Raw genomic sequence first — 25,693 nt, 5'->3', positions numbered from 1 at the left:
AGACAGTGCCTGGTCTGATGGGTTATAACCAGAATAGCCAAGAGAGACAAAGAATTGGAGGGGGCGTGATTTGGCCCAGGGCGCTAGCAGGGCAGAGGCAGGAATAGACCCCAGGCCGGAGGCCCACTCCAGCCACCAGAGCCTTCTGCCTCTGCAGACGCATGCCTGAAACAAACAAGACCATGAGATCTTCTCCACAAGCTGCTACAGCTAAACGCACCCCCAGCCCACGAGCTGAGGGAGGCAGCTGAAGCCAGAACTTTCCATTCCCTCACATCTCCTGGCTCACTTCCCTGCCTCAGCATCAGCCGCAGCTTCTCAGGTTTCTCTTGGGGGGCCCCCACCCCTAGATTTTGTTTCTGAATGGTCAGGATGGGGGATGTGCCAGCCGATTTTGCACAACTGCCCCCGGCCCATTCTGAGCACCGTGGATGGCTCCTCGGCAGCCTTTGTGCTTCCCAAGAGCTCTTCTTGTGTCTGAACAAAGAGCCATCTTCTTACTGAGTGGAGGGACAAAAGCCGCCCACAGTTGGGCCTCATTAGAGCTCCCTTGACAGAAACAATGGAGGTGGCTGCATCCCAGAGCGGGTTCCCCTACAGGAGAGTGTGGGGTGGAGGAGGCTGCAAGGCAGGCAGGGGGGCCTGGGGAAGCTCATGGGACGAATTCATTCATTCTGTTGTCAGTATTTTCTTCTACCCCACTCCTCTCTACCAGATGGAGCACCTGCCAGTCATGCCTCGACCTTCCCTGTCCCTCCCCCTGCCTTCTCCATGGGGTCACGCCTCCCCTCCTGCCCACGCCACGCCTAGGATGAGCTGGCACCAAGGAAGTGGGATGAGCTGGCTCAGCTAACCCATAGGAGACACAGGCCCAGGATCAAACAAGAGCAAGGTCATGAGTGTGTCTGCTCCCTCCCTCAGGAGGGAAAGGGGCCAGCAGATTTTGTCACAAGCTTCTCCCATAGCTACAGATCCTGAGACCCCTCCCTGCCCAGGAGCCAGCCCTACTGGCCCCACTTTGTACTGCACTGCAGCTCTGTATTGCACAATAGTAGACCCCATTGTGCTAGGTGCTGTACAAGCGCATAGTGAGAGACAGACCCTGCCCCAAAGAGTTGCCAGGCTAAAGCATGGGAGGAAAAACTGAGGCACAAAGTGGGGAGGTGACTTGCCCATGATCACACAGCAGCTCAGTGGCACAGCTGGGAGTAGCCCTGAGGTCTCCTGACTGATCACCTAGCTCTATACCACACTGCCTTCCCCTTGCTTTGGCTGACTTATTCCGGTTGCACCATTTCACTCAGCACTGCATCAGTTCTGCTTGCCTGCATGGCCAGTCCATGCTGCCTGTGGCATCTGTTCCTCCTTAGGCCCTGCACAGGCTGGCTTTGTCCCCCCCACCCAAGGGCTAGTCAGGCCAACTGACCAGCCCAGCCACAGCAAGCCACCTCCTGACTGCTGTTTCCTCAGTGGCCTAATGGCTCAGGCATTGGCTTCCAAAGCTGGAGATTGTGGGTTCAACTCCCATCTGGTGAAAATCAACTGCTGTTTCCTTCTGCTACCCTTGCTGCACATGTGGATCTACTAACAGACTTGCTCTGTGCCCTGCATTCCCCAGCAGGTCTCCCCATGGGCCTGTGCAGCTCAAAGGGTTCTGGTTTTCTGCTGTGCATGACCCCTGATCTCCCTGCTGTGCCTACTAGGTGCCCTGTACCAGCCCCTGAGATCTTTCTCAGCTAACACTGGTCCTCATACAGGCATGATTCCCATTTTAGTCCATAGGATTTTGCTTTGCATAGGGACTGTAGGGAAAGTGAGACTCTGCTTATCCTCCCTGGGGAAGGATGAGCAGGGGGAAAAGTACAGCACTAGGAATGGGAAGAATTAGGTTGTACTCCTGGATCTGCTGGACATGTCATTAACCCACTCTGTGCCTCAGTTTCCCTGGCCATAAAATGAGGCTGATGACCTTGGTCTGTCACTGGGATGTGATCAGCTAATGTCTGCAAAGCACTGTGAGAAAGGCATAGCATCCCGAAGACATGCCAACATATCAATTCCCCTCCCCCGAGCCCCAGGGCTGCCCTGCTAGCCAACTGTGTGCAAACAGGGCCCTTGCCAGCTAAAGAAAGAGAAGCCAGGGATTAGCCAGTGTCTGGTCCTGGGGGACACAGGAATCCAGTGTGCAGGACCTGGGAGCTGCATGCACAAGTATCAGGCAGACCTAGAGTCCCTTTCGCTGTGCATGTGTTTGGAACATGGGCCAAGGGAAGGACCAGGAGTGGATTCCTGCCATGACCCAGAACGGGCTCTGGAGCCAGCAGGCAGGAAAGGAGGAACCTGAGCTGGACTTTGTTTTCAGTTGAAAATATGTCCTTGATTTGAAGGAGCAAAATCTTTGACAGCCTCTGGTGCTGGAAGAGCTGAGCTGGGTCTGTGAAGCCGTCTCATCCCTAATGTGATGGCATTAGAGTCTGGTAGCAAAACCGAATCAGGTGCAAAACTCAGGCCCCTGCAAAACTCAGGCCCCAGGTGCTCTATTAGCACACTGGTAGCAGATGCAAATCACATGCAATGGAGCCACAAAGCCAGAGCACAGGGAGGGAGGACCCAGGGGTGCACAGAGCTGGTGCCTCCCATGCATCCCCTGCAGAGACCCTGGTTGCAAAGAAGATGGCTGGGTGAAGATTTGCACCCCCAGGGCAGGAGGGGCTAGTGCGATGCTGCTGTATTTTTCAGGGCTGCTTACTCCCTCTGCCATGGGGCTCACTGTCCTCCTCTGAAACTGCTCTGCTCCATGGGTCTCTGATGCACCTGGCAGGCAAATCCTTTTCTGTCAACCAGTGCAGCAGCTGGGGCTGCTAGGAAGCCCCTTTGGAGGGACTGCTTGGCCCCCTCCTTTCCCAGCACACTCCCCAGGGGGAGGGGAGGCTGGCATTGGAGAGACTATACCTTAGGGAGCTGCTTAAAGTCTGATCCTGCTGGGGCCTAATTGTAAAGCCTGACCCAAACCCTGCTATACCACAGCCAGGTGGAACCTGACCTGAGGCCCAGAGTGCCAAGGGGTTTTCATGTCCGACTGGCCTCAACATGACACCTCTAGTTGGCTTGAGGTTGGGTGCTCCTTCCTCGGCCTAGGGGGCACTGTGTTGGGGGTGCTGGGTTTGGGAGGATTCAGAAGCCTTGACTGCTTCTCCGATGTCCTGGCCAAACTCCACTTGGGCAATAAAGTGCTGAGTCCCCATCCCACTCCAGCCATCTCTCATGTCCTCCATCAGTGCAGGGTTTGGCTCTGGCTGGATAGGGAGTGTGGCACCAGTGACAACCCTCGGCACAGATGAGTCGTGCTGCTATCAGGTGGGACTTGCACTGGGTTAGCCTCTCCAGGACAAAATCCCTGGCAAAGAAAGGACCAAGATGGTGGCATCATTGCTTTTGCATTACACCCCAAAGCAGTCTGCAATCTAGGACTGTTGGAGTAAAACTTGCCCCCTACGTATTAATGTATTGGGCAGTGTTAGCCAAATAGGCTCGTTTCCCCCTGGAGCTACTCAATTACCCCAAGGAGGCACGGAAGACAGGAAGACGGGTACCAAACTTTTATTCTCGGTCAGCTGAACGGGTGCTTCTTTCTTGGCTAGTGCCAAAGGAAGAAGACACACCTTACTGGCTCAGAACAGCCTTTATATACTAGGTTACAAACATTTTTACGTGCAGAACTTCTGTTAGTCCATACATTTCTTGAATTCCTTTTGCAGATAAGTTGGATCTGTTTAACATCTTTCTCCTAGGTATTTTGCCTACGTGCATCTAAGAAGGGTTACATACGTGCAAAGATTAACTGGGATGATACTGGGATGATAAGCAGAGGATTGCCATAAGCAAAGAGTTAACAAATTCCTTTTGCTCTAACAGCAGAGCCTCAGCTGGCGTAAATCGGAGTAGCTCTAGGTCTGGCCCATTGAAGTCAATGGAACTATGGTGATGTACACCAGCTGAGGATCTGTCCCCTTGCAAAGTGTTTGAGTGCATGCAGAGTCCCCCTAGACTGTATCTGCATGCTGCCCTTTGGGGAGGAGGAACTTCAACTCAGCTGACGGGGAGTTGCTCTGGGTTCACCCAGGCCAAGCTGCTGAGCAAAGCTCCACAGCAGTGCAGCCTGCTCTCCCCATGGCCATCAGGCCAGGGATGAGTTTCACAGTACAAAGTATTAGTTCTTGGGAGAGCTGAACTGCGGTGGGCTGAGCAGCAGGGCAAGCCAGGCAGCGAGCTGCAGGGAGAGTGGGTGACTGTAGATTACACTTGTACAGAAATCTAACTGGAGTGCAGCCAGGGCTGTGCATGCTGGGCAGGCATCAGCCAGGCCCAGGAATCCTCCTCAAGGACAGGGAGAAGGAGAAGGCTGGGCTTTGCTGCTGGTGTAAATCAGGCATCAGGAGAGTTACACACTGGTGTAAATGAGAGGTGAATTGGACCCAGCATGTTTAAATACAGTGGCTTCCAGGCACCGCCTTTGCTAGTGCATCCCTCTGGCAACCAGGGCTGGCTTTAGGCCTATTCCATCAATTCCCCCGAATCGAGCCCTGAGCCTAAGAGGGCCCCACGCCCAGTGAGAATCCCTTCCCTGGCTAGAGGCGCCTTTTTAGTTTTTACTCACCTGGCACTCCGGGTCTTTGGCGGCACTTTGGCGGCAGGTCCTTCAGTGCCGCCGAAGACCTGGAGGGAGTAAGGGATCCGCCAGCGAAGGGCGGCTGAGGACTCGGAGCACCGCCCGGTGAGTACAAGCCCCTAGTGTTTTTTTACATTTGTTTTTTTTTAGTCATCCCGGCCGGGGCCCCATCGAAACTGTTTGAGTTGGGCCCTGCACTTCTTAAAGCCAGCCCTGCCGGTGACTCTGTGCCTCCCCATGCTAGCTGTTCTCTAATCTGTCCATTTCTGACCCGCCTTGTCACAGCCCAATCAGCTGTGTGACCTGTCTGAATGCTTCAGGCTTTGTTCTTCCTCCACAGGGGGCAGAGAGGGAGAGTGTAAGAGGTGAGGGCTGGCAGAGCCAAAAGGAGAGAGCTGAAGGAAAGAGAAAGAGACACTGGGAGCAAGGGGGCAGAGAGCAGCCGATAGACGAATGCACACGGAACAGAAAACCATTGTAGGACAGCATGAGACAGAGATGCAGAAACAGGGACATTAAGTATATCTCAGAGCAAGGGAAACAGCCAGATCTGGATACAATCATGGGAGGCAGCCAGGGACCTTGTGCCAGTGGGAAGCACAACAGGAAGTAGTTTGACCCATGCAATCTCTTAACCCTACTCATACGACACTGGGTAGTGCAGTATGGTAAGGAGACATGCTTAGCATGAGACACGTGGTTGTCAGCATATATTATTGGCACGTCAAAGGCAACACCAAGCAGGATTCCCGCACCCTGCTGCAGCACCCTGGTGTGTCTTATTACTTGTACTGGAGGCAGCACTGTTCACACCCACTAGTATAAACCCCACCCCCAGCCTAGGCAGTGGGAACTTGCTACCGAGACACCACTGGGAGCTCTGGATCCCCAGCATATGTGAAACTCTACAAAAAAAAGGTCTTCCAATGTGCCACACTCCTTCTCTGCAGTTCTCCTCCAGCCCCTGCCAGTCAGGGACTTAGGGGCATCTGCCACTGACTTTCTCTCCTGACTCCTGTCACCACTCAGAGGTGGTTGCAGCCCATCAGAAGCTGTCCTGCCATGTGTCCTTCCAGTCCCTGAGCCTTTGCCTTTCCTCCTGCATGCTCAACTGGATGTGAGCAACCTTCCCCGAAGGCAGATGCTGGGGGAGCCACAAACAAGTCTGGGGAGCGTTGCAGAAGCATGATCCAGCTGATTAGCTGGAGCTTCTCCAATGACACAGGCCTCTTGGGCCAGTGAAAACAGCCTGGAGAACAGCCTTGCTCCTAGCATGTCAATACTTTCAGGCCCAGCCTGGCAGCTAAAAATACTAGCTGGAAGCTTTCAGGAGTGTCAGTGACATTTCTATTTGGGTTTGGCAGTTGAAGGTGTGTGCAGTTTAGTTCCTGACCCATTTTGCCCATCTTTGCTAAAAACTAGGATGAGTCCTACCAAAACTCATCTCATCTGCGGCCCCCAATCCAGCACAAACCTAGCTCTGCGATGGAGAGGAAATGCCAGTACATCGCACACCTGCACAGTGCTGCTCTGTCTCCCTTTCAGGGCCAGGAGAAAGAGCAGTTTGAGTCTGCTGCTGGCTTTGAGAGCACAGAGTCTTTTAGCTCAGGCAGTGGAGTCTCTCGCTTTCAGATCCAATGGTCCCAGGTGTGATGGGTTCAGGCACAGAGACCACCTTGGGACTGTCATCTGACATGCTGAGATTACCTCTGAGCCCATTTTCCCTGCCAGTTTGGGACTCCAGAACCCTGTCTTATTGAGCTAGACACGCTAGTCCGCTGCAACACAGACCCAGGTCTGGTCCATGCCCCCAAAGCTGCAGAATTTAACCAAAAAACGCTCAGCAAGTAATCCTGTCTCCAGGACCCAGACACCCAGCTCCCAATGGGATTGAAACCCCACATAAATCCATTTTACTCTGTATAAAGCTTATACAGGGTAAACTCAAAAATTTTCCACCCTCTATAACACTGAGAGAGAGAGATGCACAGTTGTTTGCCCCTCCAGGTATTAATCACTTATTCTGGGTTAATTAATAAACAAAAGTGACTTTATTAAATATAAAAAGTAGGATTTAATTGATTTCAAGTAATAACAGACAGAACATAGTTAAGTTACCAAGCAAAAGAAAACAAAACATGCAAGTCTAAGCCTAATACATTTAAGAAACTGAATACAGGTAAATCTCACCCTCAGAGATGGTCCAATAAGCTTATTTCACAGACTAGACTCCTTCTTAGTCTAGGCCCAATCCTTTCCCCGGTACAGTTCTTGTTATTTCCAGCTCAGGTGATAACTAGGGGATTTCTCATGACTGCAGCCCCCTTTGTTCTGTTCCACCCCCTTCTATAGCTTTGGCACAAGGCGGGAATCTTTTGTCTCTCTCTGGGTTCCCGTCCTTCCTTCTAAATGGAAAAGAACCAGGTTTAAGACGGATTCCAGTACCAGGTGACATGGTCACATGTCCTGTGAGACCCCAACACTTCATTCTTTCCAAGCTGACTCACATGAACACAGGAAGGCTTACAAGTAAACAGAGCGATTTACAACCAATTGTCCTGGTTAATGGGAGCCATTAAGATTCTAAACCACCATTAAGGGCCCACACTTTGCATAGTTACAATAGGACTTACTTCAGAGTAATGCTTCATATTTCTAGCTTTGGATACAAGAATGATACATTCATACAAATAGGATGAACACACTCAGTAGATTATAAGCTCTGTAATGATACCTTACAAGAGACCTTTTGCATAAAGCATATTCCAGTTACATTATATTCACACTTCTAAACATATTTCCATGAAACATACAGAATGTCATAAAGTATATTTCCCAAATCTGAACCTTAGCGTCCAAAATTTGGGTACCTGCATGAAACCTCTAAGCTTAATTACCAGCTTAGATCCTGTAGCGCTGCCACCAACCAGGAATTCCAGTGCCTGGTACACTCTGGTCTCCCCAAAACCTTCCCTGGGGACCCCAAGACTCAGATTCCTTGAGTCTCACAACAAAGGGAAATAACCCACTTCCCTTCCCCCTCTTTACCTCCTCCCAGATCTTCCCGCCCTGGGTACACTAGGAGATCACCGTGTTTCAATTCCTTGAAACACAAACACAGAGAGATCAGGTTTCTCTCCCCCTCACCCAGAGGCCATGCAAATTCAAGCTTTGTAAATCTAACACAAAGAGATTTCCTCTTCCCCCCTGTCTTCTTCCTCCCACCAATGTGAGTTGAGACTCATCCCCTTGACCTTACTAGGAAAAATCAAACAGGTCTTAAAAAGAAAACTTTTTAATAAAAAGAGAGAAAGACATAAAAATTGTCTCTGTAATCAAGATGAAAATATTACAGGGTCTGTTAGCTTATAAAAAATGAATAAACAGCCTTATTCAAAAAAAAATACAATTTAAAAACATTTCCAGCAAACTACACACTTGCAAATACAGAAAACAATGTAAAAACCTATATTGTTTTTTGCCTGTACTTACAACTTGGAAACAGAAGATTAGAGAGCCTGGAAATAGTGTGATCACCCTCAGAGCCTAGAAAGCAACTGACACAGAACAAAGGACCCACAGCCAAAAACTTCCCTCCCTTGAGATTTGAAAATATCTTGTGTCCTGATTGGTCCTCTGGTCAGGTGTTGTTTGTTACCCCTTTGCAGGTGAAAGAGACATTAACCCTTAGCTATCTATTTATGACAGCAACGTCACACCAGGTTCAAGCCCTCCTAGGGCTGGCCCGCCCAGTGGGACTGTGTTACGTTAAGGCTGGCCCACTTGCCTGCTGTGGAGTGGTCCTGCCAGCCCCCTGATTGCTCTTTCACTCTGTCTTCATGCAGGTAGTGAGCCAGATTGACAAGCTGACGTCGGATTTTGAGTTTGAGCTGGAGCCGGACGACTGGACCACAGCCACAGTGAGCAGCACATCCAGCAGCGAGAAAGGGGGTGGCACATTTGACCTCAGCCAGCTGGATTTCATGACCTCGGACATCCTCTCTGACAGCTGGGAGTTCTGCTCCTTCCTGGAGGTCTCCACCCCGTCTGACTCTGGGGACGGTTCGGAGCAGCAGCCAAGCCGCCAGCCAGACTACCGGCTGATGAACGGCGGACTGCTGACCCCTAATGGACCCCGGGTCGAGACGCCTGATTCTTCCAGTGAGGAGGCCTTCAGCTCCCGCCCCAACCTCAAAGTCCAGCACCAGAGGATGCCAGGCATGAGGGAGCGAGTCCGCTTCAGTGACAAGGTGCTCTACCATGCCCTTTGTTGTGACGATGATGATGGGAACAGTCAAGAAGGTACCAGCGGTGTGCCGCTGCCCGAGGACCTTCCGGAGGAGCCCATCGAGGCGGGGCACAAGCCGCCGGCTCGGCCTGTTGCCAATCCACTGCTGCCACAGCGGCACTCTCCTCACCTGAGTGCCACACAGCCACAGAAACTGATGAGGAACAGCAGCACACAGACCATGTCGGACAAAAGCACCCAGACGGTGCTTCCCTATGTGTCAGCCAAGCAGAAAATCAAAGGCAAAAACTGAGCAGGGGTGGGGGTGGGGAGGAATCGGAGCAATGGGGACTGATCAGAGCGGGGGGAGAGGCAGAAATATATATATATATATATATTTAAATAAATCAAAATACTAATAATAAAAACCAAAAAAAGGTGGAAACTAATAACAACAATGTCCAGCTACCTAACTGTCATTTTTGAGGCTCAGGGAATTTGAAATTATTTACTGAACGAAAGAGATCAAATAACCATGAGAACAAGGGAAATGATATCTATACCTATAGACTCCACTACTGAAGCAGAGGATGGGAGAGAGATGTGATCAGGGGCATCCTCAAATGCCAGCCGAGCATCTCAGTTCACTAACTAGGTCTGTGGGTGGATGGCGTGTGGATCTCCCAAAATAGGGATTGTGGGGAAACAGGGCTCGGGGGGCAGGGCGAGAGCCCAAGTGCACTAAGACTGAAAGAGCTTTCTGGGAAAGGAAGTCAGGTCAACCCCTTGTGCTGCTGGATTTGTATCCTACACCTCCCCACAATATTCCAGAGATGGGGCCGAGCCCCAGAATTTGGATCCACCTCTGGGTTTTGACCACGCCCTCACCCCTCTTCTGAAAGAAATCAGCCAGTCAGAAACCTGCTTGTTCATTAAAGAACAATGAATTTTTGTATGCTCTATTTTAATGAACAAATTGGTTTCAGATTGGCTGGGCCTCTGAGCAAATCAGTTCTCTAGGCCAATCAATGTTTTTTTGTCTTTGGCCATGGGTCAGCAAGTGACTCCTGGTGCATCAGTCAAATGACACTCATGCTGGTTAGATTTTCCTAGTCATTTGGTCAAATGGGACTAGAGTCAGAATGGGTGTGGCTACGGCAAGAAAATAGCATTGGAGGACTGATTGCCAGACGTGTCTGGAAGGGTTCTGATTCTTCGTGCCTGATTCTCATCTCACTCAATTGTACACCAGTATAAAATATGCCAGTTGACTCCCCTGGCACTATTCCTGATTTACACCCAGGGGAAAGAGAATCAGGTCTTGCATTTCAGTAAAGTTCCAAACAAAACCCTGGCATCTAAGGTCAGGAGCCCAGCTCTGATCAGGATATTGCTGAAGCCCAGGCTTCATTTTAAGCACATGCTTAAGTCCCATTGATTCCAACTGAGTCTTAAGCAGGTGTTTGAAGTTAAGCACATGCTGAAGTGCTTTCTTGAACTTGGGCCTAGAAGGGCTAGATTCTGATCCAATTACACCAGTGTAAATCTGGAGTTGTTCTGGAGATATTCACGGCATCACATCAGCTTTACACAGGGGGTAACTGACATCAGGATTTAGCCCATGGGGTTTAATTTTCACACAGAGGTGCCTACACTGCCCCAGGGGCACATGCACACTGGTGATTGTGTGGAGTTTGTAGCTGTGCACGGTCACCTGTTTACAGTCACACCTGTCTGGGCTTTCTGTGCAGAGCTGACAAGCACAACTTAGCCCCTTGGTTTGTGAAATGTGTCCATTAGCAGCAAGAATCTGACCCCTTGTGGCATAAGAGCACATTCTCAAGCTGGTTTTGAACTATCAAAACACGGGGAATGAGCTGGATGACCTGGGTGGTCCATTCCCAACCAAGAAATTGACAAGAAAAAAAACGTGTTCTTAACCTTTAGCCAGCCACTCTTTTAATCCTGTCTGAAGCCTGGGCTCCTGACCGAACATAGCCCCAAAAAAGGTACCTTGTTAAACACTAATCTTGTTAATGATCAACTGGCAAAGCTATTAACTAGCTACCCAGCACAATAAAGCTTGGCATATGCACTTTAACAACAACAAGAAAAGCCAATGCGCTTTGATTTGTTGTATTGCATGTGGCCTGGGGTGTATAAATCATGTTACCAGTATGTCTACCTCTGTGCGAGGGGGATGGTGCTAAATTTCAAGGATTGGAAAGAAGCGCAACAACCTGTGATGAAGAGGCTGGAGGCACTGATTTAAGAGGGAAGGCCGGCTGCTTGATCGTAGAATCATAGAATATTAGGGTTGGCAGAGGCCTCAGGAGATCATCTAGTCCAACCTCCTGCTCAAAGCAGGACCAACACCAACTAAATCATCCCAGCCAGGGCTTTGTCAAGTCAGGCCTGAAAAACCTCTAAGGATGGAGATTCCACCAACTCCCTAGGTAACTGATTCCAGTGCTTCACCACCCTCCTAGTGAAATATGTTTCTACTATCAACCTAGACCTCCCCACTGCAAACTTGAGACCATTGCTTCTTGTTCTATCATCATGCCACCATGAGAACAGTGAGCTCACATCCTCTTTGCAACCCCCCTTCAGCTAGTTGAAGGCTGCTATCAAATCCCCCTCACTCTTCTTCTTCTGTAGACTAAATAAGGCCAGTTTCCCTCAGCCTCCTCCTCGTAATCATGTGCCCCAGCTCCCTAATTCAATTTCATTGCCCTCGCTGGACTTCTCTAATTTGTTCCAATCCCTTCTGTAGTGGGGGACCAAAACTGGACACAAATATTCCAGGTGTGGCTTTACCAGGTCCAAATAGAAGGGAATAATACTTTCCTTCGATCTGCTGGCAGTGCTCCAATATGCTGTTAGCCTTCTTGGCAACAAGGGCACACTTGACTCATATCCAGCTTTTCATCCACTGTAATCACCAGGTCCTTTCTGCAGAACGCTGCTTAGCCAGTCAGTCCCCAGCCTTTAACAGTGCATGGAATTCTTCCTTCTTAGGTGCAGGATTCTACATTTGTCCTTGTTGAACCTCAACAGATTTATTTTGGCCCCAATCCTCTAATTTGTCTAGGTCACTCTGGACCTATCCCTACCCTCCAGTGTATCACGCTCCCCACTTAGTGTCCATCTGTGAACTTGTTGAGGATGCAATTCATCCATCATCCAGATCATTAATAAAGATGCTTGAACAAAACCAGCCCCAGAACTGACCCCTGGGGCACTCCGCTTGATATCAGTTTCCAACTAGACATCGAGCCGCTTGGATCACTACTCGTTGAGCCCGACAATTCTAGCAGATTCTTATCCACCTTATAGTCCATTCATCCAATCCATACTTTTTTAACTTGCTGGCAAGAATACTGTGGGAGACCATATAAAATCTTTACTAAAGTCAAGATATATCACAATCCACCGCTTTCCCCATATTCACAGAGCCTGTTATATCTCATCATAGAAGGCAATCAAATTTGTCAGGCATGACTTGCCCTTGTGTGATCCATGTTGACTGTTCCTATCACCTCTTCTTCCTCCAGTGCAATCCAAAATAGATTGCATTGAGGACCTGCACATGATTTTTCCAGGGACTGGATGGTGAGGCTGACCGCGTTTTCCTCCTTCTTTCCTTTTTTAAAGATGGGCACTATATTTGGCCTTTTTCCAATCAACTCAGCAACCTCCCCTGATCGCCATGAATTTTCAAAGATAATGGCCAATGGCTCTGCAATCACATCAGCCAATTCCCTCAGCACCCCCAGATGCATTAGATCTGGACCCATGGACTTGTGCATGTCCAGCTTTTCTAAATAGTCCTTAACCTGTTTTTTCACCACTGAGGGCATCCTCTGGTGCTTAGGCTAAGTTGTGCTGTCTGGAGCTGAGTGGCTGTACAGAGATCCCCTGATGCCCATCTGCTCCATGTGGCCTGGCCACGGTACTCGGGGAGTTCTTGCCTCCAAAGGCTAGGAGCTGTAGTTGAAGGCTGAGGTGTGCTGAGCACCAGCTGCTCACACTGACATCAATAGAAGCTGGAGGACCTCTGCGTGTCTCAGGGTAGGGGGCCATCTCCTCCAGTGAACACTCCCACAGGATGGGGGCTCTGGTGGGAGAAGAACTTCCAGGACATCAGAAAAGACAGGCCACTCTAACTCCATGGATCCCAAGAGTTCTGTGGGAGGATTGGGCCATCTGTGTGGGGGCTCTGGAACTGCTCTGGGGACCCTGCTTTCCTCCCCTGCTACCAAACAGCATGTCATCTTTGGGTGGTGACTCTGCTCTCACCCCCACCTGAGGTAGCAGAAATCCATGGGTGACCTTCCCTTATTGTTCACTTGGGCCCCAACTGGAATCCAGTTTGGCCCTCTGTCCTATCTGAGAAGAGAAGAAGCAGTAAGTGTCCATATTTCTGTCTGGTTGCTGCTGTAATGTTTAAGATACCCAATGTGAAGGGTTCCTCCCAGGATGCCACCTTGGAACTAGGGTACCACTGAGCCCCCGGACCCACCAGCTTGGGCTCCCTCTCATAATGTACTGCTGTGACCAGCCTGCCAAGCCCTCTTTCAGGCTCCAGCCTGGACTTTCACCAGCACACATACAGATAGGGACACACTCAGTTGCAGTTACACACAGATGCTGTGATCAGTTCTGCATGGGGAGGCACAGTTAGGGCACCTCCCAATTCCTAAGCACACACCTCCTCTCTGGAGTGTAAACCCAAAATTATACCATCTTGCGCTGCACAAAGAACAGTACAGTGTAAGCTCATGAAATCGCCCCCTCATTAATGTTGAGAAGGATATGCAATAGCTTTCTGCCCCTAGTTATGATTTACACACACATATTGGTTTTAGACAAAGCAAAAACAAATTTATTAACTACAAAAGATAGATTTTAAGTGATTATAAGGAATAGCAAACAGATCAAAGCAGATTACCTTGCAAATAAACAAAACAAGGAAACAGAGCTTAATATACTACATAAATTGGATATGAATGGCAAATTTTCACCCTAAATGATGGTGGAAGCAGGCTTCAGGCTCTTAAGGGGCAAGCTATGCTGTTTTACAGCTTAAAATACCCAGGTGTTTCATTCACATGCTAAAAATCTCTTAAGCCTGAGTCCAGCACTTCCCCTGGTTCAGTCTTTGTCCCTCAGGTGTTCCCAGGAGTGTCTTTGGGTGGGGAGTCAGAGAAGAACCTCAGCGATGTCATTCCACTGCCTTATATAGCTTTTGCATATGGCGGGAACCCTTTGTTTCAAAGCTTGGTTTGCACGCCAGTCAGTGGAAAAACACTGGTATCCCAAGATGGAGTCCAGCACCAGGTGAGCTGGTCACGTGTCCCTGCAGTGTCACAGCAGCCATCACCAACTGGCTGTTTGGAGCATCCTCAGGAACACCTCGCCCCCCACCCCCAGTAGAAGATAAGCTTCTTATAAGACCTGTTGTTTTCTCCTAATGGCCCTTTAAGCTGAATGGGCCCTTCCCAGCCAGATATCTAGACTATGGGCTTGGCTACACTTGTGAGTTATAGTGCATTAGAGCAGCCCCAGACACCCTAACTCACGACGTGTCCACACTGGCAAGGCACGTAGAGCGCCCGGACTCAGTGGCTGGAGAGCTCCTGGTAATCCACCTCGGTGAGAGGCATAATGCTTGCTGCGCCCCGGCGGGAGCACTGCGGCGCCAGTGTGGACACCCTGGTCTGTTAATGCTCTCTGATCAGCCTCCTAAAGTGTCCCACAATGCCGGTTCTAGCCACTCTGGTCATCACTTTGAACTCTACTGCCCTGACCTCAGGCGACCAACCATCAGACCCGCCCTTTAAATTCTCGGGGAATTTTGAAAATCCCCTTCCTGTTTGCTCAGCAAGGCGTGGAGTGTTCTCAGCTAATCTTGCCAGGTGACCATGCCTCCATGCACCAGGCAAGCTCCATTATGGAGCAATGGCAAGGTGCTGGACCCAGCAATGTTTGTGGGGAGCTAGCTGTCCAGTCCCAGCTGCGGTCCAGCCATAGGAATTATGATACCTTTGGACAGATATCAAGGGACTTGATGGAAAGGGGCCATGAGCAGAACACACTGCAGTGCAGGGTTAAAGTGAAGAAGCTGCGGGATGCCTACCACAAAGCCCATGAGGCAAATCTCCGCTCCAGTGCTGCTCCTGCAACGTGCCATTTCTACAAAGAGCTGAATGCAATACTTGGGGGTGAGCCCACCTCCACTCCACGGAGCACCATGGACACTTCAGAGCCTAGTTCAACAAGGCAGGAGGAGGAGGAAAGATGGAGCAAGGGTGCTGAGGATGAGGGAGACACCCTGGTATCCCTAGATGCATGCAGTCAGGAGATGTTCTCAAGCCAAGAGGACGGTAGCCAGTCACAGCGGCTGGTGCTTGGGGAAGGATAAACACCAGAGGAGGTGCCTGGTAAGCAGCTTTTATTTTGGGAAGGAAATTGTTCAGTGCGGGCTCTTGGGGCAAGGAGGTTTAGAGCTGTGTGCATGCCTAGATGTGGAATAGGGTGTTGATGTGCTCTCTCACATTGTGGTAATCAGCTTCAGTGACCTCTTCAAAAGTTTCATGCAGAAGCTGGGCAATGCACTTCTGCAGGTTCCTTGGCAGAGCTACTGTGCTCCTTTTTGCAGTAAGGCTAACACGTCCGCACCACTGTGCCATGAGGGGTGGGGGGACCATTGCTGCACACAGACAAGCTGCATATGGGCCAGGGCGGAAGCCGCATTGTAGTAGAAGACCCTCCCTTGCTTCCCAGGTCACCCTCAGCAGCAAGATATCTTCCAGGATGAACTTCTGTGGAAAATGTGGGGACAGTGTTCAGTATAGGGGCCCCCTGCAGCTGTTGGCTCTCTCCAAGGCACAGAACCCCAGAGGACAGTACAGCCGTGAAACAATCAGTCCCCCTTGTCCCTGTGCTTACTCACCATTTTGGGGCTCCTGTGCGTTATGTATGCTTGCTTTGGGATGGGATATTCTGCTATTGTGCAGACTGTGCTTGTCTTTAAGTACAGGTGAATCATTGCTTTGTCTGGTGTGAACAATGCTGCTTCTGTTAAGTGTTGCATTTTGCCTTTACAGATGATTTCAGCCGTCCATGTTATCACTGGCCGAAAGACTCCAAAGGATTGGAAGAGGCCACGTACAAGGAAAGAGGACATGCTGCATGAAGTAATGCAGCAATCCCTTAATGAAAATCAAAAAGCGCAGGAGTGGCGGGAGAGTGAAAGGAGGATCCGCCAGCAGAATGCATATCACCGGCATCAAAGCATGGAGCAGCTGCTAAGCATTATGGAATGCCAAGCGGACTTGATACAGGTGCTTGTAGCCATGCAGGTGGAGCACTACTGCACTCGCCCCTCCCCCTGAAGCCCTTGTCCCAAAACTCTTTCCCTTGTGCCCCCATGTCACCTCCAACTGACTTTCCCCCACATCTGGGTTCTTATTGCCACCAGCTGCCTCCAGCACCTATAGCTTCACCACCCAGCCCTGCAAACTATGACCCTTACCCACTGCACTCAACCCCAATCACCATGCATTTTAGCCAGCCTGAAGTGCATCACTCATTGCACAGCACTCCGGACAGGAAGGCAGAGTATAATAACAGGACATACGCAAATCTGTGATTGAACCATTCCTCACTCCACCACCTTGCCCTTTCTGTTTCCCAAGCAGTTGTGTTTCTTTTCAATAAATAAATTTTCTTTTAAATAAATGGATTTTTTGGGTTTGAAAACATTCTTTATTATTACATTAAGTAAAAGATACCTTCTCCCAGGAAAGCAACAGGCACTGCAAATCAGTGTAGCAAACACAGATTCCTACTAACATTGGAACCACTGCTCTTCATTCCCATTCAGGGCACCAAACATTACTCGTGGTGTTCAGCCTCAAATTGCTTCCTCAAGGCATTCCTAATCCTTGAAGCCCTGTGCTGGGCCCCTTTAATAGCCCTGCTCTCTGGCTGTGCAAATTCAGCCTCCGGGTGTTGAACCTCTGAGTTCCATGTCTGAATGAATTTTTCACCCCTCTCTTCACAAATGTTATGGAGGGTACAGCACACGGATATAACAGCAGGGATGTTGTCATCGGCCAGGTCCAGCTTCCCATATAGACAGCATAAGCGGCCCTTTAAACGGCCAAAAGCACACTCCACAGGCATTCTGCACTGACTCAGCCTGTTGTTGAAACTCTCCTTGCTGCTGTCAAGGCTCACTGTGTAGGGTTTCATGAGCCACAGCATTAAAGGGTAAGCGGGGTCTCCAAGGATCACAATGGGCATTTCAACTTCCCCTACGGTGATCTTCTGGTCTGGGAAGAAAGTCCTGGCTTGCAGCTTCCTGAACAGGCCACTGTTCTGAAAGATGTGTGCGTCATGCACCTTTCCAGGCCAGCCTGTGTTAATGTTAATGAAATGCCCATGGTGATCCACAAGCGCCTAGAGAACCATAGAGAAATACCCCTTCCAATTAATGAACTCAGAGGGTAAGTGGGCTGGTGCCAGAACTGGAATATGCGTCCCATCTATCACCCTTCCGCAGTTAGGGAAACCCATTTGTGCAAAGCCTGCCACAATGTCATGCATGTTATCCAGCATCATGGTTCTTCTGAGCAGGATGCAATTAATGGTCCTGCAAATTTGCATTAACACGATTCCAGTGGTCGACTTTCCCACTCCAAAATGGTTAGTGACCAATTGGTAGCTGTCTGGAGTTGCCAGCTTCCAGATTGCAATAGCCATCTGCTTCTCCACCGGCAGGGCAGCTCTCAATCTTGTGTCCTTGCGCCCCAGGGTGGGGGGCGAGCTCAGCACACAGTCCCATGAAAGTGGCTTTTCTCATCCGAAAGCTCTCCAGCCACTGCTTGTCATCTCAGACTTGCATAACGATGTGATACCACCACTCAGTGCTTGTTTCCCAAGCCCAAAAGCGGCATTCCATGGTGGTGACCTTGTCCGTGAATGCCACAAGCAATCTCATGTCATATGCATTACGTGAGTCGACATCGTCGGACTCCTCACTGTCAGTTTGTAGCTTAAAAAGTAACTCGACTGCCAAACATGATGTGCTGGCAAGACTCATCAGCATATTCCTCAGCACTTCGGGCTCCATTCCCACAGACCAAAAGGGAAGACAGAGCGCACAGTGCAAAAAACATCGAAAGATGGCGCCAAACGTGGACGGAAGCACAGGGATTGCTGGGATGGGAACCAATGCATCACGGGGCGTTGGGACAAGACTCAGAATGCCCCGTACCCTTCACCCCCTTTCCACAAGCCACAGCACCAGAATGGGAAGAGGTACTCTGTGGGATAATTCACCACTCCCAATGCCACTGCAAGTGCTGCAAATGTGGCCACGCCAGTGCACTTGCAGCTGACAGCATGAACACACTGTAGCTCTTTCCCTACTGTGCTCTCCGAGGGCTGGTTTAACTCACAGTGCTCTATGTCTACAAGTGTAGCCATTCCCTGAGTGCATTCTGCCTAATAGATACATAGACAATATTCCTAACTTCAGATACAGCAAAGATACATGCATACGGGTAGGATGATTATATTCAGTAAATCATAACCTTTCTAATGACACCTCACATGATCTATCTTGCATAAAATACATCATAATTATTATGATGATCTGATTATGGCATATCTCTATGAAGAATATGGGATGCAGTGTCTTATTCATGACCCCGGTGAGGTGCAGATCAGACAGGAAAGTGGGGGCAGAATTAGTTGTAATGAAGGCGCCTTAACTTCACCCTTCCTGAGTTTCTAATACCTTTTGATAACACTTTCCAAGGTAGCATGCAAGTCTGCCACAGAGAAAAGCCCAGCCCAGGGCTCTTTGGAGAACTTGAGCCTGCGAGAAATGCTAGTGGAGAAGTTCCAGCAGCACAGCTTGGTAAGTGAGCCATTGTTTCACCCACAGCGCTCTGAGCAAAGGTTTCTGTTGTCATCTGCCAATTATTCTTCTGATTGCTCCAGATGCATGCACGGTAAGGTACCTTGGAGAGGTCAATGGGAAGGCATTGAGAGCTTGATTCACCACTGTGCTGCCTCTCAGGTAGTCATTTAGACAGCAGCTGCCAAGTGCCACCACTGTGATTTGGTAGCACATAGCAATGCCAGGTGCATGTAATAAATCCCTGTATGATGGAGTTACTTGTGATGGTGGGGGCCAGGGCTCAGCAGCCCTGGGGCTCACTTCTGGTTTATATCTTGCAATCCTGCAAGCTCAGGCTTCAGGGTTTCAGCCAGCAGGGTCAGCAGGGGATTCACCCTCCCCCACCCCCAAGCATTTTAATATTTTTTGTTAGGCAGGGGGTGCAGTTTTTATGTTCTTTCTCTGAAGCAACAGGGTTGGCCACAGTTGCAGGTGGGACACTGGACAAGAGGAGCAGGGCTCTGAGCTGACACCGAGCAGTCTCTTTCAGGTGCTTGCTGGCAGGTCCATGCTCACATGGTTAGGGTCTAACTGATCTCCATATATGGGCTCGGAAAGGAATTTCCCCCAGCTTCAATTGGCAGTGACCTTGGGCCAGGGATGGTTTTGCCTCCCTGTGCAGCATGTGCATGAGGGTCACTTGCCGGGCTTATCTGGATGTATCTCACTTCATCACTTTCCTGCCAGTGCAGGGACCTCAGGCATGGATGCAGCTCATCCCTCCTGTTCGCCGCCTATGGCTCGTACCAATCCAGTCTCCTGTGGGCTGCCAGACTTTGGTCTCAGCTCATTTGTTGAATTAGTGTGCAGGTGCTGGTGACCTGTGATCTCTAGCAGGGCTGCCTCTAGGTTTTTTGCTGCCCCAAGCAAAAAATAATTTGGCTGCCCCTACCCCAGCCCTGGGCTCCTCACCCCCGTACCCCCTGCTGCCCCAGCCCTGGGTTCTCCCCCCCACCTGCACCCCCCTGACACCCCAGCCCTGGGCTCCCACCCTGCACCCCCTGCCACCACAGCCCTGGGCTCTCCCCTGCCCACACACCCCGTGCCGCCCCAGTCCTGGGCTCTCCCCCACCACCTGCACGCCTTGCAGCCCCAGCCCTGGATTCTTCCCCCCAGATCCGCATCCCCCTGCCGTGCCAGCCCTGGGCTCTCCCTTCCCGACCCGCACTCCCTTACTGTCCCAGCCCTGGGTTCTCCCCCCCCGCACCCTTTGCTACCCCAGCCCTGGGCTCCCCATGCTGCCCCAACTCTGGGCTCCCCCATTCCCTTCCACCAGTGCCCCCCCCCACCCACACACCCCTGCTGCCCCAGCCCAGTTTAGATCATGGTGTTCATTTTCCCCTTTCTCTTCCTGTCCTGAACTGTTGTGTAGTGATATCTCAAAGCTCTTTACGAACGGAGGCCAGGATCATTAACCAAAGCTGACAGATGGGGAAACTGAGAAACATAATGACTTAGCCAATGGTCTGCTGAGTTACTTTAGTCAAGATAGGAATGCAGTCCAGGTCTCCGAAGTCCTAGTCCTTCAATGCCCACAGGTAGGCAGGCTCTTAAATATAAAACCCCCAGATGCATGGCAGCAAACCACAGCCTAGCTGGATGGAACTTTCTTCTGAATTAGCCTCCTGAGCCCCCACAACCCCTCAGTCAGCGCTTAAGGCAGTGAGGAATCAGCCCCCTGTTCCTTGGCTGGCCACTTACACCTGTGTGAAACAGGATGAAGAGCTGTTCTACCAGGTGGTGGAGAATCTGGCCACTGGGGGTTTGGAGATGTCCCTCCCCAATACAGCCAGCTCAGTCGCTCTGCTGAGATCCCAGTAATGATGAGTCACATGGGCAAGCTCTTGTGGCTTCCTAATGGCACGAGAACTCACCCTGTGTGGAACAACTCCCTTGTAAGTTACTCCAGTTCATCTGTTCTTTGTCTAAACACCTGGGTATCTTTGAACCTGTTACAATCTGGTCCATATAAATGAATGACTAATAAATGGAGCTGGACTCTTTAATACTTCATTATGAAAGGTGCCAAGAATAGTATTAGCAGTAAATTCTTAACAGCCAACGCTGTAACAGGCTGTTCTAAGGCAGATGATTATTGTGTCATACGGAGATCAGGATGCCCACATCTGCACCTCCCCTAGTCTACGTTACACAGAGTGCTGTACAACTCCATAAATACTGCCAGCTCTCTTGAGTGAATGGGTGCCAGCACAAATACACTCCTTCCGCAGTGATAATTGGTCCCTCACTTTTGAAGTACATTTTTCATTAGCAAACGCTGTTACATCAAAATCAGAACATTTCATGGGAACATGCTGATTTTGACGGGAAAGTGTCAAACTGAGTCAATGAGACTTTGTTGATGCACTTTGACGTTATCAAAATGTCTTATTTTGATAAGATAAAAAGGTTTCATTTTGACTTTCTCTTTTCATTTTGTTTTGACATTAATTTTAATGTTAATTGTAATGTATGTTATGCATAATATTTAATATTTTATGATGTCTTAGAATGTCTTGACATTATTGAAATGACTAGAGCTGGTCATGAATTTTTTTGACAAAATATTTTCTTGTTGGAAACTCCCGAGAACCAAAACTTTGCACAGGAAAGGGTCAATTTTGATGAGTTTTTTTAACTCAAAATATAAAATTCTGGAGAAGAGTCTTGAAATTAAAATGTTCCATGTTGATGTTTTTAGAAATGAAAAATCCTGGTTTTCAGATTCAAAAGACTGTGGGGTTCTACCTTTTGTGTGTGAGAGAGAGAAAACCAAAGCCAAAATCAAAACATTTAAAAACTATTGAAATGAAACATTTTGATTGACCTAAACTTTTGTATAGATATTCAGTTTATAAAAAAATTGAGACTTTGACTTTTAGGCACGATTCAGCACAGGAAAGTTCTTCAAAATCTGAAACTTTCTGAAGAAGGTAAACAATTTGTCAGATTGTTGAAAAGAAATGTTCTGATGGTTTCCAGATTGAAACTTTTTGGAGTTTTCATCACGGAACAAACTGACTTTTTGCTCAGCTTCGGAATGAAAACAAATATTGGAATTGCCCATGGAATAGAAATTTGCCAGCAGAGAGGCTGGAGATGGAACAGGCTGTTAAGAATGGACAATTCTCTTGCCATTCAAGGTGTTTCCCAGCAGGTTAGGTGTATGGCATGGTGATGGGGGGGCAGCGTTGGGGGAACTTGTGTAATACCAACAGACCCCGGTTGTTGGTGGGTGGAATCAAACCTGGGATCTCTGCAGCTAAATGCATGAGCCTCTCCTTAGAATTATAGAATATCAGGGTTGGAAGGGACCTCAGGAGGTCATCTAGTCCAACCCCCTGCTCAAAGCAGGACCAATTCCCAATTAAATCATACCAATCAGGGCTTCCTCAAGCCTGACCTTAAAAACCTCTAAGGAAGGAGATTCCACTTCCTCCCTAGGTAACCCATTCCAGTGCTTCACCACCCTCCTAGTGAAAAAGTTTTTCCTAATATCCAACCTAAACCTCCCCCACTGCAACTTGAGACCATTACTCATTTGTTTCTTACATCAGGTACCACGAGAACAGTCTAGATCCATCCTCTTTGGATACCTCTCTCAGTTAGTTGAAAGCAGCATCAATCCCCTCTCATTCTTCTCTTAGACTAAACATCCCGGTTCCTCAGCTCTCCTCATAAAGTCATGCCTCCAGCCCATAATCATTGTATGCCCTTCGCTGGACTCTCCAATTTCCACATCCTTCTTTAGTGTTGGGCTCAAACTTTCACAGTACTCCAGGATGAGCCGCACCAGTGTCGAATAGAGGGAATGATCACGTCCCTCATCTTGCTGGCATGCCCCTACTATACAACCCAAAACGCTGTTATGCTTCTTAGGCAACAGGGGCACACTGTCGACTTCATATCCAGCTTATCACCACTGTACCACTGGGTCCTTTCTGCAGAACTGCTCCCTAGCATTGTGCGTCCGCTAGTTCTTAACTAGTTGAATACTGATATCTTCCATCCGACGTTCCAGGACATCTTGCACATTCTCTCCTTGTTTGAAACCTCATCAGACATGTTATTTCTGGCCCCAAAGTCCCATCAAAATTAGCGTAGTCCCTCTAGGTATCCTCTACCTCTACTCCTCCCAGGCCTTATACATACTTGTCTCTCTCTCTCTCTCTTCCATTCTTCAATTGCGTGAGGTCAGTCCATCCGCCATCTCCATATCGAGTTAAGTAGACCGAATATAGTGAAACTAACCCGACCAAGACTGACCCTTGGGGCACTCCACTTGAAACCAGCTGCCAACTAGACATGTAGCCGTTTATCATTACCCATTGAGCCCGATGATCTAGCCAGCTTTCTATCCACCTTATAGTCCATTCATCCAGCCCATACTTCTTTAACTTTCTGGCAAGCCATACTTCATGCGCTAAAAACTATGTGACTATTAGTAAGGTTGTTGCAGACTTTCTAATCTCTATGTGGTCTCAGTGTCACTAGAGGGACAGAACACCACACCCAGAAGGCGTGTGGGTTACAGTTGCACTGCACTGTACCAGGCCTGTGCATAAGCACAAGCCACTGGTCTCCAAATCTGCCCCCTATGCTCAGCTATTCAGTCTGGAAGTATCCCATCAAAATGCTGAGCCCAGTTCTGCAGAATCAGGCCCCAAAGTGCTAGCTGGTATCCTCTTGATTACTGCATGTGAGGATCAGGGGAGGCAGCAGAACTGGGGATTGAGTGAAGGTGACACCCAGAGCAAACCTAATCCCTGCCAAGAGTACAAGCACTGGGACTGAGAGGGGGAAGGGATGGAGAGGAAAACCTCCCAGAGAGGGTGGCCAAGGCCCATCAGAGCTAGGCTCAGTAATATCCACGGCTCTGCTGCCACTGACTGGCTGCCCTTACCCAGCCCAACTCACCAAGTGAGGCTACTTTCACTTGTGTCCGGTGCCCGATTGCCACGGCCTGGGACCATGTGAGCCCTTTAGGTCAGTGGTTCTCAACCAGTGGCCTGGGGCCCTCTGGGGGGCTGCGAACAGGTTTCAGGGGGGCCACCAAGCAGGACCAACATTAGACTTGCTGGGGCCCAGGGTAGAAAGCTGAAGCTCACAGCATGGGCCTGAAGCTCAGGGCCCTGAGTCCTGCCACCTGGGGCTGAAGCTGAAGACTGAGCAATGTAACTTCCCAAAGGCCCATGTGGCATAGAACTCCAAGCAATTGCCCGACTTGCTACCCACTAATACCGGCCCTGGCTTTTGTATGTAGAAAATCAGTTGTGGCACAGGTGGACCCTGGAGTTTTTATAGCGTGTTGGAGGAGGGGGTGGGCTCAGAAAGAAAAAGGCTGAGAACCTCTGCCTGAGGTGGTTGGAAATCCCTGGTGTCTGAGTTGAGTAAGGCTGGGTTCAAAGGCACAGAGCCACTGAGATTCTGCTGTTGAGACGGGCTGAAGCCAAGCAGCAGGGATGAAGCCAGAGTTTTTCTCAGACAGGCAGGAGCTAAGTACAAAAGGCTTGTCAGGGAACCAAATGCAAAGAGATCTCTTCACTATGCCTCTTCCAAAGAGGAGTTTGGGTTGGTTTCTTTTTCCTGAGTGCCTTGATTTTGACAGCCTGTTTTGCCAGATCAGTGAAGACATCATGGAGGACAAGGAAACATCCCATCAAAAATGGCTCCCACTCTACCTCAGGGTAGGTGGGAGCTACAGCAGGGCTTGAGGGGCAACCAGCCTGTGATGAGGAGGAAGAGCCGTCCCATTTGTGTTGTATTGTTGTTTGCATTCTACTGAGAGGGAAAGTGAAGCATGGAGGGGTGCGGCCTGCTCACCCAGAGAGTGAATGGCAGAGCTGACAATAGACCCCTCAGTCATGTGGGTGGCTCTTCCTGCTGCACAAAAGCTCTGTAGATCTCTGCCACTGCATAGCACAGAGGTGCAAATCCACTGCGGCTTTGCCCATGGCCCATGCAGGGGGATGCTCTTCCCTCCGTATACTTCTGCCCCATTTCAAAGCTCTGGCAATGGAGGCAGGCAGCCTGACTCGGGCATGTGTGGCCAATGTCAGGTGATCAGTGGGTTACCAGCAGATCCTGATCCTGGTCTATATGTTCTGGTTACAGAAAGAATGTCAAGTGAGTCTGAAATGAAAGCCAGGGACGCATTGGGCACTGAAGTCACTAGGAAATGTATGGGCAGATGCCATGCCAGGAGTAACTGAGATCTGCTGAAAACAAGCTTTAAAGTCTGTATCAAGGCAGCATTGACAAGCAGGTTTCCTGTCAGACAACAGCTGTCTATTCGCCCCTCTGTCAGCATGTACATTGAGCATCGTAACTAACAAAACAGCTACACCACTATGTAGGAAGCCAACAGGGGCATGTGTGTTTGAGAGAGAGAAAGTATTCAGTATTCTTGCAGGCAGGTTAAAGAAGTATGGGCTGGATGAATGGGCTATAAGGTGGATAGAAAGCTGGCTAGATTGTCAGGCTCAACGGGTAGTGATCAATGGCTACATGTCTAGTTGGGAGACGGTATCAAGCAGAGTGCCCCAAGGGTTAGTCCTGGGGCTGGTTTTGTTCAAGATCTTCATCAATGATCTGGAGTATGGCGTGGAAGGCACCCTCAGCAAGTTTGCAGATGACACTAAATGGGGAGGAGTGGTAGATATGCTGAAGGGTAGGGATAGGATACGGGGATCTAGCAAATGAGGGATTGAGCAAAGAAATCATGAGGTCACGGACAATGCAGAGTCCTGCACATAGGATGGGAAATCCCTTCACTGCTACAGACCTGGACCGATAGCTAGGCAGCAAGTCTTGCAGAAGA

General features: G+C 49.5%; 1 protein-coding gene across 1 annotated transcript in view; it reads left to right on the top strand.

The window, feature by feature from the left end:
- The window catches only part of INSYN1 (inhibitory synaptic factor 1), a 104,718-nt gene extending 95,507 nt beyond the window's left edge, over positions 1-9,211 (top strand). The window contains exon 3 of the mRNA XM_075069053.1: positions 8,515-9,211. Coding sequence (XP_074925154.1) covers positions 8,515-9,210 — 696 coding nt within the window. The 3' untranslated portion in view covers position 9,211. The remainder of the gene's footprint in view (positions 1-8,514) is intronic.
- The last annotated feature ends 16,482 nt before the right edge of the window (positions 9,212-25,693 follow it).

The sequence above is a fragment of the Chelonoidis abingdonii genome, chromosome 9 (assembly GCF_003597395.2).
Source record: "Chelonoidis abingdonii isolate Lonesome George chromosome 9, CheloAbing_2.0, whole genome shotgun sequence".
NCBI lineage: Eukaryota > Metazoa > Chordata > Testudines > Testudinidae > Chelonoidis > Chelonoidis abingdonii.
Note: the sequence above shows the minus strand (reverse complement) of the source record. Positions and strands in the feature narration are given on the sequence as shown.